Source organism: Narcine bancroftii, chromosome 12 (assembly GCF_036971445.1).
Source record: "Narcine bancroftii isolate sNarBan1 chromosome 12, sNarBan1.hap1, whole genome shotgun sequence".
NCBI classification, from domain to species: Eukaryota; Metazoa; Chordata; class Chondrichthyes; order Torpediniformes; family Narcinidae; genus Narcine; species Narcine bancroftii.
Window position 1 is genome coordinate 66343316 of NC_091480.1, and position 21694 is coordinate 66365009.

At 42.1% G+C, this 21694-nt stretch overlaps 1 protein-coding gene across 4 annotated transcripts in view; it reads right to left on the minus strand.

The window, feature by feature from the left end:
• The window catches only part of racgap1 (Rac GTPase activating protein 1), a 51617-nt gene that overhangs the window by 16129 nt on the left and 13794 nt on the right, over window positions 1-21694 (minus strand). For 3 of the 4 annotated variants that reach the window (XM_069906655.1, XM_069906653.1, XM_069906654.1), the window contains exons 4-12: window positions 18366-18505; window positions 16905-16974; window positions 10905-10958; window positions 10219-10284; window positions 7238-7355; window positions 3017-3153; window positions 2499-2663; window positions 1034-1129; window positions 308-506 (exon numbers count right to left, since the gene is read on the minus strand). In XM_069906655.1, the coding sequence (XP_069762756.1) occupies window positions 308-506; window positions 1034-1129; window positions 2499-2663; window positions 3017-3153; window positions 7238-7355; window positions 10219-10284; window positions 10905-10958; window positions 16905-16974; window positions 18366-18505 (1045 nt within the window). The remainder of the gene's footprint in view (window positions 1-307; window positions 507-1033; window positions 1130-2498; window positions 2664-3016; window positions 3154-7237; window positions 7356-10218; window positions 10285-10904; window positions 10959-16904; window positions 16975-18365; window positions 18506-21694) is intronic. The other variant, XM_069906656.1, reaches the window with a different exon arrangement.

Here is a 21694-nt window from a genome sequence, read left to right on the forward strand (position 1 = left end):
GCCTGCTTAGTTATCCCTACACTAATCCAAGAGGCTAAGACTAATTTGAATCACATTAAGTCATTGCAATTGACTAGATATCAAATCTACAAACTTGTTCAGAACAAAAGTCAAATTTCTTTGAATTTGCTGATTAGTTTGCCTCAAACAATCATTATTTTTAAGGCTCAGGACTTTCACACCAGTCGTAGCTTCTGATGGAACATGCACAATTCAAAAGAACAGTTGGTTAGCAAACTGCCAATACAGAGAGAGCTCTACACGCAAATATTCAACATAGATTGTTCAATTCTCAAGATTTACAAACCTGATGCTTTTACAAATGCTGAATGCAGTTTGAAAGTGACAATGGGCTCCTTCAAATTCCTTAGAAAGTTCTTCAAAAGCCCACAGATGGCATGAATATCATCAACTTTACTGAGCAGAGGCAGGTTCTTCCCTCTCAGGAACTTTTCCTTCAGTTCTTTAACAGTGCGGTCACAACCAGAGATTCTGTAGAGGCCAGTCTAAAGGAGATGACATATTAAGGTGCACATTAATATCTAATCAATGTTTCACAACTGCAAACTGAATTTCTCTTGAACATCTTTAACACCAGTTTGAAACAATATTCTGTTTTGACAAATAGCCTTGCAAACATTCAATTTCAACAGTGCAGTCTCAAAATGGAGTCAGGACCCCTTGCAAACCATGAACTCCAGTGATGCAGATGGTGCAGTTTTGAAAAGTCAATACTGCTCACTCAGTCAGTAGATCCATTTAAATTGGTAGCCCATCTCAGTTCCCACAGGCTTGTACTTGCAGCATAATCCATTCCCAAGGCCCAACCAATGCAAATACAAGAATATGGCTCTTTTTTTTTTGAAAGGGTTCAAGGATCACAAGTGTTCCTCCTCTCCTATTTATACTACAAGATGTTTGAATTCTCCCCCTTAGGGGGAAAAAAGCCTTGTATACAAGTGTTCAGAAAATTATACTATATAAAAATTCAGTCAAAAATAACGAGGGAAATCTTTGCAAAAAATGATCCTACCTCAGACAAGCCTCTCTGCTCAATTTCATTGATGCAATGCACTACAATAGAAGGGATCATGGGTGATGTTTGAGAGGTGAAGTCAGCCAATACTCCCTGGAAACAACAAATTCAGTCAAAATCAGAGTTTTGCGGCAGCATCACTGTGCAAACATTCATATTATAATGTTACTATTAAAAAAACACACATAAAGTCAGGCAGTGTCTTTGGTTCATTGATTATTCAGGAATCTGATGGCAGCGGGGAAGAAGCTGTCCTTGATCCGTTGAGTGCTTGTCTTCAGGCTCCTGTACCTTTCTCCCAATAGTAGCAGAGTGAAGAGGGCATGGCCTGGGTGGTGAGGGTCTTTGAGGATAGAAGCTGCTTTTTAAGACAATGCTTCATGTAGACATCCTCGTGGTGAAGTCTGGTGCCTGTGATGTCACAGGCAGAGTTAAGAATCCTCTGGAATTAATTCTTATCCTTAGAGTTGATGCCTCCAGCTGGAATTCTGTAGAACCTGTAGAAGTTTACAAGCGTCTTCAGTAACATACTGAATCTCCTCAGACACCTCACAAAGTACACCCACTGGTGAGCCTTCTTCAACATGGAAGCTCCAGGATAGATCCTCGGAGATGTTCACACCCAGGATTTTGAAGTTCTGAACCCTCTCCACTACTGAGCCCTCGATGAGGACTGGGTCATGTTCTCCTGACTTCCTTCTGAAGTCCACAATCATCTCCTTTGATTTGCTAATGTTGAGCGCAAGGCTGTCGTTGTTACACCATTCTACGAGCTGATCTATCTCCCTCCTGTTCGTCTCCTCATGGCCATTTGTGGTTCTGCCAACAACTGTGGTGTCATCAGCAAACTTTTAGATAGAAATGGAATTGTGCCTGGCCATACAGTCATGGGTGCATAATGAGTAGAGCAGTGGGCTAAGCACGCATCCTTGGCGTGCACCTGTGTTTATAATCAGTGAGGAGAGACGTTGCTTCTAATTCACACTAACGATGGTCTTCTGATGAAAAAGTCAAAGATCCAATTGCAGAGGTGGGTACAGAGGCCTATAATTTGTACCTTCTTAACCAGCACTGAGGGAATAATGGCACTGAAAGCTGAGCTGGAGTCGACAAAGAACAGCCATATGTAGGAATTGCTGTTTTCGAGGTGATCCAGAGTGGAGTCAGCAATACTGTATCTGCTGTGGAGCGATATTTCAAAGTGAAGAAAATTTCAAAATAACTACCTGAACATTGAGACAAGCCATCACTTGTATGTTTGTCATAAAGCAATGGAAAACATCCAAATGAACAATCAGGTAAAATAGACATTTTCCATAATGAAAACAATGGAGGGCTAAAAACCATATCTGAACTGCAAATAACTATTCATCTATGCTTTTGAGAACGTTAGACAATTAAAAAAAATACACATTTTTCTCTTGTATTTTGATTTTAATGTGAGCATTTTTGTGAACCTCACCTCTCCAATTTTTACAGGCGTTCCTGTCATGGTTGGGATGCAGGGGAGAGGACAGCGATCTCTGCATTCTGGGTGAGACACAACTCTGCAGTCTCGACATTTCAAGGCCAACTTTCCAAATTTGATCCTTTTGCCACAAGGGACACAAGAGTCAGGTTTTATCACCTACAAAAATAAAGTGATGTAGGTTGGTACAAGGCACTGGATACCAGGTTTAAAGCCATAGTACAATACAAATGCATGGCCAATCTCAATTGCATTGCTGTGCTTAGGGAAACTATGAAAACTGACCCTAGACACTTCAGTGGTCTCTTCAAAGAAACATCGTAAAGGCCTGCTATTTTATATGGGTCTTCAAGAGACTAAATAGAAGCATTGGCCTCATTTAATTTACTTCAAGACATAATCTAGCCCCAAGAAACAAAAAAAATGCTTGCATTGCAGCCAACAGTTTCCACAGAGAAAAACAACTATGAAAAACTGTAACATAAAAATTATGAAGTGGAAATTGGGTATACCGTCTTAGAGACAAACTCATGAGTCCTCATCCCACCATTGGTTTGAGGTGTTCTACTGTGATCATCTCTGCTGGCAGTTGATGGTGTGCTAGAGTAAGTGTCAGAAATGGCATCAAGTTCTTGTCCCTTCAAATTTGCTGCAGGAAAGAAATTGTAAATGTAATGTTATGGAGAACTTGCATAACATCTGGAAAAGTAGTAGAATACAAAAAAAGTCACCATCAATTATACACTGTTAAAATCCATATGCAGTAAAATCCCTGTTATCCAGAATTCAAGCAACCAGCAAAAATAATCGCAGAAAATAAATGTTTTAAAAAAGTATGCAAGTTTAAAATGGTGCTCCTCACTATTAGTTCTCCATTAGCACAACACAGCCTCAAGCAATCAGAAAACTCGCTTATCTGGCATCTAACAATCCTTGTAGGTGCCAGATACCAGGGGGCTTTACTGTATATACATTTGCCCAATTTTATAGTGGAGCAAATAGGCTGTCTGGTAATTCAGTTTTCAATTAAAATTGAAACAAGTCAACTTTTTAGACTCCACATTAATTAACCCACATCAATAGGCTAATCTGATAAATTCACAGATTGGAGACGGGGGTTAAACAGGAAGCAGCAACAGTGCAGCTTTAGGAGCAACTCTGGTGGGTATGGCAGGAAGACCATAATAAATCTGAATTAAAAATTTTTCACTATGAACCATACTGACCAAAATATACAGACATTTCCCTCTTGAATATACACAGAGTCATTTTCTCCCCTTTCCCCCCCCTCCTCCCTCCCAATTCACTCAACGTTCAATCTATATGATACATTAAACTCATTAAACAATGTCGTCACACAATAAAAATAAACAAGAAATTTGTGTCTTCTACTTTTATATACTGGGTCAGTTCATTTTGTCGTCTTCTCCTTCTGTCATTTTAGGTGGTGGAAGTTCATGGTAGGATTTCTCTATTGTGTTCCATGTATGGTTCCCAAATTTGTTCGAATACTGTGATGTTATTTCTTAAATTATATGTTATTTTTTCCAATGGAATACATTTATTCATTTCTATGTACCATTGCTGTATTCTCAGGCTCTCTTCTGATTTCCAGGTTGACATAATACATTTTTTTGCTACAGTTAAGGCTATCATAATAAATCTTTTTTGTGCTCCATCCAAATCAAGTCTTTACTTCTTATGTAACTTAGAAGAAAGATCTCTGGATTTTTTTGGTATGTTGCTTTTTGTGATTTTATTTAATACCTGATTTAGATCTTCCCAAAACTTTTCCACTTTCTCACATGCCCAAATTGCATGTATTGTTGTTCCCGTTTCCTTCTTACAGCAAAAACATCTGTCTGATACTGTTGGGTCCCATTTATTTAACTTTTGGGGTGTGATGCATAGCCTGTGTAACCAATTATATTGTATATTGCGTAACCTCGTGTTTATTGTATTTCTCATAGTTCCGGAGCATAGCTTTTCCCATGTTTCATTCTTTATCTTTATGTTTAGATCTTGTTCCCATTTTTGTTTAGGTTTACAACTTGTTTCCTCGTTCTCCTTTTCTTGCAGTTTGATGTACATGTTTGTTATAAATCTTTTAATTATCATTGTGTCTGTAATCACATATTCAAAGCTGCTTCCTTCTGGTAACCTCAGACTGTTTCCCAATTTGTCCTTCAAGTAGGTTTTCAGCTGGTGGTATGCAAACATTGTATTGTGAGTTATACCATATTTGTACTTCATTTGTTCAAAAGATAATAAATTATTTCCCGAAAAACAATTTTCTATTCTTTTGATCCCTTTTCTCTCCCATTCTTTAAAGGAAACGTTATCTATTGTGAAAGGGATTAGTTGATTTTGTGTCAATATTAATTTTGGTAGTTGATAATTTATTTTATTCCTTTCTACGTGAATCTTCTTCCAAATGTTGAGTAGATGGTGCAGTACTGGTGAATTCCTATGTTGCACCAACTTTTCATCCCACTTGTACATGTTCAGGTACCTTCTCCCCTATTTTATCTAGCTCTAATCTGGTCCAATCTGGTTTTTCCCATGTTTGATAAAAATCTGATAGGTATCTTAATTGTGCTGCTCTATAATAATTCTTAGTTTGGTAGCTGTAAGCCCCCTTGTTTGTACCATTCTGTTAATTTATCTAGTGCTAACCTCAGTTTCCCCCCTTTCCATAAGAATTTCCTTATTATTTTCTTTAGCTCCTTGAAGAATTTCTCTGTTAGGTGAATTGGTAATGATTGAAATAGGTATTGTATCCTTGGGAACATATTCATTTTAATACAGTTTACTCTTCCTATCAGTGTTAGTGATAAGTCTTTCCAGTGCTCCAAGTCGAGTAATTTTTTCATTAATGGCTGATAATTTAGTTTGCATAGATGGCTGAGATTATTATCTAGTTGTATACCTAGGTATCGAATTGCTTGTGTTTGCCATCTAAATGGTGATTCTTTCTTAAACTTTGTGAAATCCGCATTATTCATTGGCATTGCTTCACTTTTATTTGCGTTGATCTTGTACCCCGATACTTTATTGATATTTCTGGTTCTGTTAAGTATACTATGACGTCATCTGTAAATAGACTGATTTTATATTCTTTCTCTTTTATTTTTATCCCTCTTATTTTATTTTCTGTTCTTATCAGTTCTGCCAGTGGTTCTATAGCTAATGCGAACAGTGAGGGAGATAGTGGACATCCCTGTCTAGTTGATCTGCTTAATTTAAATTGGTTTGATACATATCCATTTACTGTCACCTTTGCCAATGGTCCCTTATATAATGCTTTAATCCAATTAATATATTTCTCTGGTAGGTTGAATTTCTGTAGTATTTTGAATAAATAATTCCATTCTACTCTGTCAAAGGCTTTCTCTGTGTCTAAAGCAACCGCCACTGTTGGAGTCTTGTTTCCTTGTACTGCATGAAATCACAAAAAGTTAATGAACTTACAGATATTGTCCGTTGTTCGTCTTTTTTTTAATAAATCCAGTTTGGTCTAGATTTACTATTTTTGGTACATAGTCAGCCAATCTGTTTGCTAATAGTTTAGCTATTATCTTATAATCTGTGTTAAGTAGAGATATTGGTTTATACGATGCTGGTGTTAGTGGATCTTTCCCCGTCTTTGGTATTACTGTAATTATTGCTGTTTTGCATGAATCTGGCATGTTTTGTGTTTCTTCAATCTGGTTCATTACTTCCAGGAGAGGAGGAATTAATAAGTCTTTAAATGTTTTATAGAATTCTATTGGGAGTCCATCCTCTCCCAGTGTTTTATTGTTTGGTAGTTTTTTTAATATCTCCTGTATTTCCTCTATTTCAAATGGTTTTATTAATTTATTTTGCTCCTCTGTTTGCAATTTTTCTAGTTCAATTTTAGTTAGAAATTCACCTATTTTGTCTTCTTTCCCTTCGTTTTCAGTTTGATATAGTTGCTCGTAGAATTCCCTGAAGTTTTCGTTGATCTCCGTTAGGTTATATGTAATTTGTTTGTCCTTTTACCTTGATGCCAATACCGTTCTTTTAGTTTGTTCTGTCTTAAGCTGCCACGCTAGTATTTTGTGCGTTTTTTCTCCTAGCTCATACTTCTGTTTTGTCTTCATTATGTTCTTCTCCACCTTATATGTTTGTAGTATTTCATATTTAATTTTTGTTTGCCAATTCTTTTAGTTGTATCTTCCTTTATTGCTAATTCTTTTTCTGTACTTGCTATTTCCCTTTCCAGCTGTTCTACTTCCCGATTGTAGTCCTCCTTCATCTTAGTTACATAACTTATTACCTGTCCTCTGATGAATGCTTTCATTGCATCCTATAGTATAAACTTATCTTTCACTGAATTCGTATTTATTTCAAAGTACATTTTAATTTGTCGTTCAATGAATTCTCTAAAATCCTGTCTTTTAAGTAGCATGGAGTTTAATCTCCATCTATATGTTCTTGATTCACAAGGATTGGTCAGAGACAATGCCTTATTTCAGTTGCTGCTTTGAACTATCCAGGGATACACAAAAAAAAGTTGCCAGTTTGTTTAGTGAGTGGAAGGACAGGTCAGCAGTTGTGGGAGGAAAGCTCAAAGGACCAAAATATCATTACAGAAATCCTCTGTAATCCACCATTATGGACATCTGCAACAAATAAAGCTAGAGGCAAGCACCACAGCTAGATGAGCCCTCACAACTGATTACCAGGAACACCAAGTTGAGGGGATTTACCTGTTCGCCGTCTACTTCTCGTCCAGTATGGCACAGTCTCGATTGTGGAAACTGCCTCAATTGGTCCACCATTATTAGGCAAGGTCAGAGTTGTTTTGGCCACAATGGAGTCATTTGCCTGAAAAGATCATCAAGTCAGTCATAATCTTGACAGATAGCTTTGCCCACAGATCAACTTTCTCTCCCCACGACACACTTCCAAAAATATTTGGGATTCCCTCATCTTGGAGTGTTTGCTCATTAGCTGGAAGCAAAAATAGCCTGACTGGTGTGCAAAAGAATAAAAAATTTCCACTGGATGAAGAGAAAGATTTTCACCTGGGCACCCAAGTGAGTGAATGGCATCTAGGGAGTGAGCCCAGGACACCAGGATTTGGAGGTGTCATGGATGTATCTGCAAAACACTGAGAAAGGAGGGCGTCCATTTGATAATCCAGAAGATGCCATCACTCTCTGGGCTACCCCGCAGAGTCCAGGCAGAAAGTCTCAGTAGTGCAATAAGGGATATTAACATCTAGTCCTACATAACATACCAAGATGAAAAACTCAATGGGCGTAGCGTAGGGTGGGATATTATTGCAGTTGGTTGAATAGATCTTTGGTTTTTCAATAAAAATTGTCTGGTGGCTGATACCAAATTGCAATTGTATACATATATTTATACATACAGTGAAGTAAAACAGTAATATAATTGCCAAATTGCAATCATGGAAACAGAAGTTTTCAGCAAAATATGTTTTGAATGCAGATGAGTGTAATGCTCAGACAAAAGCTCTTTGAAACAGAATGGTGCAGAGGGTTAGACACTGACCATTGGCTTCTCAATGGCAGATTAAAGCACTGAAATACAAGTTTATACAGTAAAATCACTGGTATCTGTAATTCAAGCAACCGACAACAAAAAAGGAAAAAAAAAGAATTAAAATAGGCAAAAAGTATGCAAGTTTAAAATTGTACATGTTCTCTGAAGTAACATTTTTGGTGAAGATGGGAGCAAATATTCACTCAGCACAGTGGCTTGGTCTTGCTTTGCTCATAGCAGCTGTTTGAATAAAGTTGTGTGAAACAGCAATGGGGTCACCCAGGATGAAGAGCTGGTTGATGCCGCTCGTTGTTGGGGTGACTCTCGTAGAGTGTCTCCTTATCCTTGCTTAGGAAGAGTTGCCCCTGTCAGAGGCTTTATTTGTAAACTTGGGAGTGGGGGAGTTAATTATCTATAATGTTATTGTTTGTCTTTTGGGAGGAGAGGAACCTGCAGATGCAGTGACGGTTAAATATTTTCAAAGAATGTGACTGAAAATAGAGTAAAATGCTTTAAGATTTATATATTCATGCAAGTGAAGTTTGTTCAGTGTAAGTTCAGTATTTTTGTCTTTTAAACTGTTTTTTCTTAATACAGGTGTATTAGTTCAGCATTGGAAGATAAGACAACCAGAAAATACTTATTTGGCATCCACCAATCCAGGGGTTTTACTCTATTCAAACTGCACAAGATCAACTTGAACTTCTGTCTTACCCACAGAACATTACAGCACAGGATAGTACCTTTCCACAGCTCAATTCTCTGCCCTATCATTCTGGTTCCCTTGCCCCTGCCTTTAAAACCTCTCCAATGGCTGTAGCAAATCTCTCTGCCAGGATATTGGTCCCCTTCCAGTTTAGGTGTAACCTGTCCTTTTTGTACAGATCATATCTTCCCATGATTCAAAAATCCTGCACTAATTATATAGCCATAACATCTTAGTCTTACCCTCACTGGCATGTGACACAAGCAGCAATCCTGAGATGAGGTCCCATCTTCAGCTTTCAACTGAGCTCCCTGTATTCTCTCTTCAAGGCCCCAACCTTTTCCTACCTATGTTCTTGATACCAATATGTACCATAACTTCTGACTGCTCACCCTCTCTTTTCAGCTTGCCATGGACCCAATGGAAGAAGTCCCTCACCCAGGCACCCGGGAGGCAACAAACCATCTGGTGTCTCTTTCCTGACTAGAGAATCTCCTGTCTGCTCTCCTATTGAATCTCCATCACTACCACTCTCCTTTTCTCCCTCTTTCCCTTTTAAGCCACAGGCAGAGTTCAATGGCAGAGACGTGGTCACTGCAGCTTTATTCTGGTAGGTCCGGTTCCACCCAATCCACTCCAAACCCCCACCAAACAGCATCCAAAGCTTTGTACTCATTGAGGGGAACAGCCACAGGGGAACCTTGCACTAAGTGCCTGGTTGCTTTTACTTTCCCTCTCCTGACAGTCACCCAGCTCCCTGCCTCCTGCAGCTTCAGTGTGTCTGCCTCCCTGTTGCTCTTCTCCATGAACTCATTCTCATGTGCAAGTGGAAGATCATCAAGCTGCAGCTCCAGATCCCCAACACGGTCTGTCGGGATGAAAGCAATTTCTAATGGCCCATCATCCAAATTAAAAATTAGCAACCATTCACTAATCAGAAATGAAACCACTTCTGTAACAGGAAAATTACAGATTTAGTCAGCGAAGCTAATTACAGCATGGACAATTAATCCTTTGCAGCAGTTATAGCAACATATAACGATTTATCACAAAATGTAAAGGGAGATGCTCTATGTGAAATTCAAGCTTTTTCAACAGTTGATGGAAATCAATAAATCACCTTAAATTAACTTAACAGTTGAATCAGCAAAATCCTTCAGCTAAGGTCAGGCAAACTTTTAAAACAGCTCATTGAGAACTGAAGTAATTCAACTGCAGCTCAATGCAATTGTAAAAAAACTGGACAAGAACCCTCAAATCCTAAATTGCACCACTACCGTAATGAATGGATATTACCCCCATATCCACTTTTTTCATGCCTTTTTAGCTACTGATAAAAATGGAAGCACATTTGTATCCTTACTGTACCGATTCCATTTCATAATTTTTTCACTTAAATCAATCAGCTGCACCAACTTTATAATGATAGAGACGAGTGTAGCACATTGTATTACAGTCATTATAAGTTCCCACCTTTTCAGTTGATCGTGACCGTTTAGCTGGTGCCGGCTGGACATCAAGAAGAACTCTGGAAGAACGCTGGAAAGAAGCAGGTACAAAGTTCTTTAGTTTAACAGCACATGTTGTTTTACATCAGCATAATATATTGAAGCCTCTTAAGATAAATGAAAGTGGCTTTGTGTTTGACAGCCATGACTGAATGTAATCAAGTCAATTCCAGATTAACCAGTTTTTAAATCCAAATCATCCCAATTTACAGTTAAGCAGAAATCAATTGGCAAAGGTGAAACCAGTTTATAACAGGATGTTCTCATATGAAGAGTAAACACACAAGGGAATGAAAAGCATCATTCCTTAGATTTAAGGTGACAGGTAACGTGATCCTGTACAGCTGCATCAGGAGCTTCACAAGTGATCAGTTGATATAGGATTGGCAAATTATGTGCTTACGATATGAATTGCCAAAGAAATTTGCACCAATTACATGATTTGTATAAGTCTAAAATATTTGAAGTAAACATCTCTAAGTGAAGGAACATATGGGTACTTGGCTAACATACTTTTAACAAAAAAATTAGGCTGAATTTAGAATTCTATCGATGCATCAATACCCATTGTTTATGGACTATGATCAATACTACCAACTGTCCAAGTGGATGCAGTGACAAGCCACAATTCTAATGAAAGCTGGAACCTACTCTTTTCTCTCTTTTCTTCAACTTGACAGTCTTAACAATGGAGGAATCCCAGTCCTGTATTAAGAAAAAATAATTTTATTTTTCCAACCAGTAAAACAAAAACACAAAATTAATCCACTTTTAACAAATTTATGAAAGATTCACTCACCATGCTTTTAAAAAATATAAATGTAAATGCCAAACTTGCAGCTATACGATTGGCATTGGAGCACCAGAGCCATGTCCACACAAAGTCAAATTGAAGTGTAATAGCTATTAAACCCAGAGGGAACACTGAACCAGGCAGTTGTATCCTCTAATTATTGGCTGCCCATGCTACACACTTAATCTATCAATCAGTTGATGATGCTTCAGAGAAGCAGAGAAGTATGATTCAGATTTTCCTCTTGGTTACTGGGGAGTGACAATGTGAGAGTATATAGATATGTTTTTGGGAGATAAATTGGGAAAGGTTTATTAGAGTAGGTCACATACAAACAGCAAAACAGATCTTATTTGAAATACTGGAGCTCTGCTCATGCTAGACATATCGGCCCCACAGCCTTTGCAAGAGCTTTGGAGAGTGCCCAAGAGACTTCACTAATGGGTTGTTGTTTACAAAAAGGCAACAGATGAAAGCTTGTGGAGCCGCAGATTGTCTGGAGCTGTTCTAAGAGGTTCATGTGATTTTGCAAGCAGAGAGAGTCAAACAGGCTTTCTGTGTGAGAGAGAGAGAGAGAGAGAGAGAGAGAGAGAGAGAGAGAGAGAGAATAATCTGGAGAACCCTGAGGGGGCAAGTTTCGTCAGCAAAATTGAAATTATTATTTTAACAAGTTTATTTAAACACGACGGGACTAATATCCAAAAAACTACAGAGACTAAAGTGTGTCTTTAAAAAAAAATCCTTATTGCAGAATGTACTGCATGTCAAAAGAATCAATGACTTGTTGATCGAACCAAGGCTTTTATTAACAAAAGACTGGAGTGCATCACATGTAGGTCGACCAGTCCATAATGATCTGGGTCTGGCAAGTAGCAACCCTTTAAGACCTGCCAGTAGGCGTGGCTACACTCTCAGCCAATCACAGCCATCCTATCCTTCCATCTGCCATCACACCCTTCTTTGAGAACTGACTGGTGGATGGGCTGTAAATATAAAAAGGGGGTGGAGAGAGAAAGACTGGTGGGAGGTTAGGGGCTGTAATGGTCAGTGGGCTTGATCGTTCGGCGTGACCACCATGGTGCTGGGATTGGGGACGCTGGAGTCGTGTCACGCGTACACCACCTCGCTCAATTCCCCAACAGCATTGTCGACAGGCTGGCCAGAGTTGTTGCCACTGCCGCTGGTGGGGCGGTGCTGATCCCTCTGTTCAAGCACATGACCTAGGGGAGAAGGATTTGGAGGAGGTTGGGTTGGGAGCGATGCTGGGTCTGATCCGACTTGGGCTAGGTTTCTTACTGAGACCGTGTCCTCCTGTCCATCCGGGTACTCAATATATGCATAATGCGGGATGGCATGGAGTAGTGTCACCCAGAGGGTTATTCTTTGCATACCGGATGTGGCGTCACAGGAAGACAGGTCCAGGAACTGTGAGCCATGCCGGCGTGGTTGTTCCCGATTCAGATTTCCTCAGGAAAGAGAACATCCTTTCATGGGAAGTGGCGTTCATCGTGGTGCATAGGAGGGAGCGGATGGACTGTAGGACGCTAGTGAGCACGCCCTGCCATTGAGCAGTGGGGAGGCCTTTGGACCAGAGGGAAAGCGTGACCGCATTCCAGATGGTAGCATTCTCTCTTTTGACCTGCCCATTACCGCGTGGGTTATGGCTGGTGGTCCTGCTCAAAGCAATACCATGCTCCAGGAGGTACTGCTACAACTCAGCGCTCATAAACGAGGACCCCCGGTCACTGTGGATGTAACTGGGGTACCCAGAGATGGCGAAGATGCTGTGCAAGGCCTCTATGACTGAGGAGGCAGTCATGTCCGAGCAGAACACAGCGAACGGGAAGCGAGAGTACTCATCGATCACTAAGAATGTAGGTGTTATGGTTGGTCAACGGTAGGGGCCCCTTGAAGTCCACGCTTAGATGTTCAAATGGCCGGGTGGCTTTGATGATGTGGGTGTTCTCCGGGTTGAAGAAGTGGGGCTTGCACTCAGCACACACCGGGCAGGCTCGGGTCATGGAGCGAATCTCCTCGTCCATGTAGGGCAGGTTGTGGACCTTAATGAAGTGCGCGAACCTAGTGACCCCCCCGGATGAGAGCTCCTCGTGGAGTCTCTGCAGCCTGTCCAGTTGTACGTTGGCGTAAGTCCCCCTGGAGAGCGCGTCTGGCGGGTCACTGAGCTTACCAGGCCAGTATAGTATGTCGTAATTGAAGGTGGAGAGTTCGATTCTCCACCTAGCGATCTTGTCATTCTTGATCTTACCTCGCTGGGTGCTGCTAAACATGAATGAGACCGTGCATTGGTAGGTCAGCGGTGTAAAGTGCCTGCCGGTGAGGTAGTCCCTCTAATGACATACCGCTTCGACTATGGCCTGGGCCGCCTCCTTGACAGGAGTATCGGCTCTCAAGGCCCTGGAGGGTCCTGGAGAAGAAGGCTACCGGCCAGCCGGCCTGGTTCAGGGTGGCCGCCATTGCAAAATCGGACTCTCTACTTGGAACAGAATGGACACGTTGCAGCAGCGATGTCCGATTTTATGTGGTCCAAGGCCACTCTGGGTTCAGTTGACAGGGGGAAGGAGGTGTTCTTGATAAGTGGCCGTGCCTTGTCAGAGTAGTGAATAACCCATCGGACGTAGTACGAAAAGAAGCCCAGGCAGCGTCTGAGTACATTTTGGGTGTGGAGGTGGTCAGGGTCTGGCATTACCACCCTGTTTTCCACCACACAACTTAGAATTGTGATCCAAGTGGTCTGGAAGACACACTTGTCGAAATTGTAGGTTAAGTTCAGCCGATTCGCTGTCTGAAAAAATTGAGGTTGGCATCATGATCCTCCGTGTCACGGCTGCAGATAGTGATGTTGTCCAGATATGGGAAAGTAGCTATTAGCCCATTCTGGACCACCATCTGGTCCATTTCCCGCTGGAAAATCGCGACGCCATTCGTGACCCCAAAGGGTACCCTGAGGAATTGGTACAGCTGCCTGTTTGCTTCGAAGGCCGTGAAAGATCGGTCTTCTTGGCGGATCGGGAGCTGGTGATAGGCCGAACATAGGTCAATGGTGGAGAACACATGGTATTGGGTGATCTGATCCGTGATCCGTGGGAGGGGGTATGTGTCCAAAAGCGTGAAGCGGTTGACTGTCTGGTTGTAGTCAACTACCATCTGTGGCTTCTCCCCATTTTTAACAACCACCATCTGGGCTCTCCAGGGACTTGAGCTGGGTTCGATAATGCCCTCGTCCAGCAGTCTGCGCACCTCGTTTGTGATGAACTTCCTGTCTTCATAACTATACTGCTGGCTTTTGGTGGCCACTGGTTTCCAGCCAGGGGTGAGGTTTGGGAAGAGTGCAGGAGGAGTGACCCAAAGGGTGGAGAGGCTACAAGTGGGGCACTGGGACTGGTGGTGTGGGCTGTCGTTGGCAGGAGGCCTCCGAGGTGGAGTGGTTACAGACAGAGAGTGGGGAATGGGCCCCCCCCAATAGTGCAGGGAAACAGTTTGGATCTGGCACTGAAAATCCAATACCAGCAATAGGGGTGCGCACAGTTGAGGGAGGACTAACCGTTTAAAAATCGGTAAATGTGATGCCCTGAACTTTCAGGGTCACCACGCAATACTTTACCCCAGTCGAGTGTGATCTGGTCGCCAATGAAATCTTTTGGTCAGTGGGGAGAATGACCAGTCCGCAATGTTGGGCCAGGTGTGGACGGGTAAAACTCTTGGTTGACCCCGAGTCAAATAAGCAATTAGTACAGTGTCCGTGCACTTTCACCAATTCCATCACTTTTGTGAGGGGACAGGGCCAGTCCTGGTCCAGGGTCACTGATGCAGCTAAATATGCTGGGGACTGTGGAGTCTTGTGTGATGACGTCACGCAGCGTCAGGCCTGAAGTGCACTACATGTGCATGGTGATGTCACTGGAGCAGTCGGTGGCAAAGGGCTGGGGTTGTCAGGCTGCCAACGATAAGTGTTGGGAGACGCTGCTTGCAGTCGGCGGTGGGACAGTTGGTTGGGCAGTCGTCGGCAATGGGTACCAGTTCGATAGCATTGACAGCAGGTACCTGGTTGGCGGCAAAAGTCGCTGAAGTCAGGGCCTGGGCCAGAGCGGCCGTCACCAGGGTCGAAGTTGGAACTGAGGCGGCCATCACTTGAGCCGGAGGTGGGGCGGCCGTTAATGTGGTCGGGGTCGGGGCGGCCATTGCTTCGGGTGGGCGGTCCAAGCGAGCCAATGTCATTGCGGCGAAGGTGGAGTGTCCCTTCTGCGAGCGATGCCTGCTCCTTGACGTCAGGCGCTGTTGCGCAATTGAGCCCTCAATCTCATTGGACGAGAGCTCTGATGATAAGTTTGAATGAGGGGATGGTGGTTGGGCCTCACACGGGGCAGTGTTTGGCGGCAGTCATTTTGGAGCGACAGACTACAGCAAAGTGGCCGTTTTTAAGGCACTTCTGGCACCTGGCTTTCCTTGCAGGACACTGGGACCTGCTGTGCTTGTCCCTCCCTCAGAAGTAGCACATCGGGGTCACAAAAAGCAGGGTAGCTCCGGCAGCCAGGCCATCGGAGGGCCGTGGGGTAGTAGGGTTAAGAGCAGGCATCCTACTCCATAGCGTGGGGTCCAGCCCTGAGAATAAGCGTCCATACTTAAGACCACAGACTCCATCGTCTGCGATCCGGGTCGTGTCCTCTAGGTTTTCTCCCGTGCTCTAGCAGGCGCTGCCTCAACTCATTCGATTGGACCCTGGACACATAAGCATCCCGAACGAGATTGTTGGTGGTCTCAGCTGCAGTTTTGTCTGTGCAGACACAGGCTCTGCCCAGTAACCTTAGTGCTTGAAAGTAAGCTCTATAGGACTCACCAGGCAGTTGCCTCCTGGTCGCTAGCTTGTTCCGGGCGTAGACCCTGTTCACAGGTCGCTTGCAGAGTCCTTTCAGCACCTTCATGGCTGCTGTGTAGGTGGCTGCATCCTGGATGCTCTCGTAGACCCTCGGGGACACCATAGACATCAATACTAGCAGTCGATGGCCATCCTCCACCACAGCAGGGTCAGCGTGCTGTCGGTAAGCCTCGAAACACCTCACCCAGTGCTTGAAGTCATTCGGGGAAGTAGCTGACTGTGGATTGATGTTGAGGCATTCCGGTCACAGCATAAGCTCCATCCCTAGAAATGTTTTTGTTAATAATATTGTAGTGCACGTTGAAAGAATCAAAGACTTGTTGATCCGAACCAAGACTGGAGTGTATCACATGTAGGTTGACCAGTCCAGAATAATCTGGGTCTGGCTAGGAGCAACCCATTAAGACCTGCCAGTGGGCGTGGCTACACTCTCAGCCAATCACAGCCATCCTATACTACAATATACACATATATTTATCAGTGATAGAATCCATACTATCACACAGAAATAAACATTAAAACTTAAAAAATACATAGTGCAGTTCTCCAAAAGGAACAAGTTACCACAGTTTATTTAAAAGCAATTTCCTGCAGAAATTAAATCACCTATATTTTTTGAACAGGCCATCAAAATTCTCTGACCACCAAAACTTATGGGCAAGTACTTTGGAAGGTTATCCAACACTGGTTCCCACCCTCCCTCAGTGTCTTCAAGAGTCCATACTCCAGCTTTTTATTGCAAAAGCTAACCCAAGTCACCGAGCAATCACATTTTAAAAAGAAAATTTGCTGTTTTCCACAAATTGGCCATTTGCTTTGCTAAATAATTCATAATTTTGCAATGGAAAATGACAACTGAAGAATAAGACCCCAAATCATTTCAGATTTACCATCTGATATTCTTCAATTAAGACCCATTAACATGGTCCAAAATTACTTTGAAAACTTTGAATAAAGGGATTACCAGCGAGTCATCAGTCTTGTCATAGCTAATGTCAGAGTGAAATGATCCAGACTCGTCAATTGTAGACAATCTAATAAGAGAAAGAAAATACAAAAACCATCAAATTTCCCAAAAATATTCCACTTGTCACTTTACCTAACCCCAGGTCTTCTACACTGGTGAGACATCCTCAACCACATATTCCCACTTATACCCCTTCATCGTAAGTAAAATCAAAAACTAGGTAGACTTGATTGCTTGGTCTTTCTCTGGGCTGAAAATAAATGCAACTTCTTACAGACAATAGAAGTTCTTTTACTTATTTGTGCCTTCATCTGAGTCAATGAATATCTAGGATAACAAGTTAATTGCAAGAGGACGAGACAGCTCGTAGCTAGGGCCAAAGTTATGCCAAATGACATGAAGAGAAAAGTATCAGGCCTTTCAAGGCACAGGACATTTTAAATTGAGTCACAGTTGCTTTGCAGATAATTGCGGCAGTTAATTTGCGCACAGCAAAGTCTCAAACAGAAAATTAGATCGTTTGTACTGGTAATACTGATTGAGGGAATATTGTTTTTACAAAGTATCGCTACCAAGTAGAGCAAAGGGAGGTTCAATATCCAGTACAATAGGCAAAGACCTTCAGTTTAAAGGTTGTTCCTTAGACAATGCAGCACTCCCTTAACAGCCAAGATAGTAGGCTCAAGATCTGGAATGGGGATTAAACCCACGTTCATACTCTGCATCTTGGGCGTGAATGAACAAAATTGACACTTTAAATCCTTTAACATTGGTCTGTATAATTTACTGTTCATGTTTTATATTTCTGAATTGCACAAATGCCTTCTTGTGCAATTGTGACTTTGGCGCCAGGGTTAACTAACCCACTGATGTACTTAGAGAGAAGACTGCCAACTTGTCATTTAAACCAGTTAAGTTCATGCATCTAATCAACATTTGGAGTGCTTTTTTTAAAAACAAAATGAAAAATCTGAAGGAAGAGATCAGCAGGAGAAAGAGGGGAAAAGAGGCCTTCGAGTATTCATTTCTCAAAGAGTACTCCAAAATAAACTATTTTCTTCATTGATAGTAAAATACTAGGACAAAAATCTCCAGCAAGGCAGGACCATTGTGTCTGACATCACTGCAACAAGAATCCAAATGCCTCCTGGAGCAGTTCTCTTTGTTGCAAGAGAAAACTTCAAAACCATGCTGGAGTGCTGCTCTGAAGAACCTATACAAAATGTACAAACTGGGAAATTTCTCCTTAGAACCCATTTTCTGCCTTCTTTGGGATGATGTTTTAAACAGTGCCTCAAGAGATTTCAACTGGGGTGGCTAGTGCTCTTTATAACTGAAGTTACTGGAGAACCGAGGGAGAGTGGAAATATAGATCTAGAAATTACACATCAACACTATCTCCAAATATGATTATCCTGTAATCAACAGTATGAACAATTGTCAGTGACTTAAAAGTACCGTCTGTTGGATGTATATCCATTAGAATTTGAGCATTTGGGGTTGAGAAAAGCAAGAGCAGACTTCTGTTCTTCATTTAACTGAATGCTGGTCGAGCCTTCTGTTATGAGCAGCTCTCGAATTAGCTGAATCTGTCGTTCCTTAAATGAAAGAAAGCAATTACTACAAGTGGTAGGGAGTGACTGGCTCTTTAAACCAAAGTTTAATGTGGTAACAGCACATGATCATTCATACTATATGCCATTGCTCACATCAGCTACCCTTGTGTATGAAAAGTTAGAGACAACATATCAGTCCACTCCTTCAGCTTTACTATGGATTAACTGTCCTCAGGGAGAGTAATAAAAATTGGACTGGATGAAGCCAACAAGCCAGTTAGTATGGTTAGTGTAGCAGTTCACACAACATTGTTACAGCACCAAGATTTGAGTCCGGAGCAGTCTGGGAGGCGTTTTTTTAAATATATAAAACGTTCCCGTGTCTGCATGGGTTTTCTCCGGGTGCTTCAGTTTCATCCCATCCTTCAAAACAGAGGTTGTAGGTCAATTGGTTGTAATTGGGTAGCACATTTGTGGGCTGGAAGGACCTGTTACTGTGCTACATATCAAAATTTAAATGGAAAGTTAAAATGTAAAGGTCAATGTGATGACATTCATGTGCACAGTACTGGTATGTAAACTTAAGGTGAGAGAAAATGGAGAGCAAAATATTTGCAAATGACTATTAAGGTTTCTATTTTTAAGCTTATTTTCTTAAGCTGCACAAGGACTTTTAAAAATTCACTCACAGGAAGCTTGGGAAGAAACTGCTGGGACCCTGGCAGAGATTTTTGGACCTTGCATTAGCACTGGTAAGCTAACATTAGGCACTAGAAGTCCGGACGGAGAGTACCCAATTTGTGGGTTAATTTAAGGGCTGCAAGAACAAGTCAAGTTAGACTAAAAATGGTGGAGAATAGTGGGAGAAGATTTTGAGAGACAAGATTTATTTACATTTGGATTGACAAGGACTGATTAAAGATAGCCAGCATTGTTTTGTTCATAGGAAATCATGTCTCATACAGTTTTTTTGGGTAGTTTGTTATGGAGGACATTTTTCCCATAATTGGAGGCCTGCAATGAGTGTACCAGAGGAATCAATACTGGGTTGCCTACTGTGGTCATATGTACTAACAATTTGCAGATAACACCAAAATTGGTATGGACAGAAACCCTTGTTACAACAGAACCAAGATCCACTGGAAAAAGTAGGCCAAGGAACAGCAAGAATTTAACTCCAACAATTGATGTATTTTGGAAAGTTAAACCATGACAGAGTGAAGAGCAGGGTCAGGCCCCAGGTCGTGTTGTAGAATAAAGAAGCCAAGAGGTACAATTACATAGTTCCCCAACAGTAGACAAGATTTTAAAAAAAGCATCATGCTTGCCTTCTTTGGATGGGGCACTGAGCGCAAGGGTTTGGGGATAATGTTACAGCTGTACAAGACATTTGCAAGTCTGCACCTCGAATATCGTGCGTAGTTCTAATTGCTGTACCAAAGAAAGATTCACAAGGATATTGTCAAGACCGGAGGGCTTGAGTTATTAGAAGAGACTGGAAAGGTTCAGACTGTCTCTCCACATCCCACCCTCACAAACCAGAGTAAAGGAGGCAGAAGGGGTCAATTTTATTTATTTTTAAAAAATTTAGATGCAGTTACAGGTCCTTCCAGCTTGTTTGCTCACACTACCAATTACACCCATATGACAATTAACCTGCAAGTTTTTGGAATTTGGAACTTAAGAGGAAACCAGAGTACCTGGAGGAAACCCACGTCGACATGGGGAGAACGTACAAAATCCAAACAGAGAGCTGTGGATTTAAACCCGGATTGTTGGTACTATAATAGAATCGCACCAACCACTACTCTATCGTGTCACCAGCCTTAATGATTTTATAAGCCTCTTGGGACAAAGGTGAACGAGAGACTTCTCCCCTAAGGAGAGGAGAGTCTAATGCTAGAGGGTGTTAAGTCAAGTTTATCGTCATCTGATTGTACAAGTACAACCTGATGAAACTGCATTCTCCAGTTCTGGTGCGAAACATGTAGACACACAATCAGGCACAGCACATATACAAACAACACATGCAGGACAAGTATTCATATATACAAATAAACATTATTGCATGAATGGAAGAGTCTCAGATGGTCAGTGTGAGCAGTTCCTTCGGTCGTTCACATTCTCACTGCCCGTGGGAAGAAGCTGTTTCTCAGCCTGGTGGTGCTGGCTCTGATCCTCCTGTATCTATTCCCCGATGGGAGCAGCTGAAAGATGCTGTGTGCAGGGTGGAAAGGGTCCTCAACGATTTTGCACACCCTCTTCAGACAATGATTCCAGTAGAGAGGGGAAACACCAGCGATCCTCTCTGTCACTCTTATAGTCCCTTGAATTGACCTCTGATCCACTTCTCTGCAGGGACCATAATACACACTGTGCTGCAGCCGGCCAGATGCTCTCGATCGAAGGTTGACATGAAGGTGGCCGGTAACCTTGCCCGCTTCAATCTTCTCAGGAAGTGCAGTCGCCTTTCTGACACGCGAGATGTTTAAGGTGAGAGGGGAAAGATTTACAGACATGAAAGGCAGTTTATCCTCAGAGGATGATGGGTCTATTGAATGAGTTGCCAGATGAAGTGGTAAAGGCAGGTAAAATTACAACACTTGAAAGACTATGACAGTTTTGTGAATAGGAAATGTTTAGAGGGCATATGTTGTAGCTGATGTTGGTATCTTGGTCAAAGAGCCAGTTTTCATGCTGGACCACTAAGACTAGGAAATGAGCTCAGCATTTGATGTCCAGCCCCAAATATCCATTAATTGAATATTGTAGACTTGTGGCGGCCCTTCGCAGATCCCCCCATGGGGCCTCACAAAATGAAGGATGAACACGACGATCCAGCAGGCTGCATGAGGCCCTCAGCACTGCCCTCCAATTGGCCACAACCCAAAAGAGCTGATCTGGCCTATCAGGGAAAGTGAATCACAAACACACCAATTAGTGCTGAGAGGGTTTTGACCACGCCCCTCATCTTGAGAATAAAAGCAAGGCTGTGAGCCCAATAAAGCTCAGTGTTAACTACACCAACTGGGTTTGTGTCATTATTTCTGGGAACAGCGTGTTCTTTCTGAGCTAACCTGCATGCAGCTATAACTTTTCCTGTGCTATAGGATCTGTAGAGCCATAGCTTGAAGCAGCTAGCTACAGACTCAACTTATAATAGCCCAAACTAGATGTGCAGATCACAAAATTAAGCCAGAAACCAGCACTAAGCAAAAACAAGGATGTCTA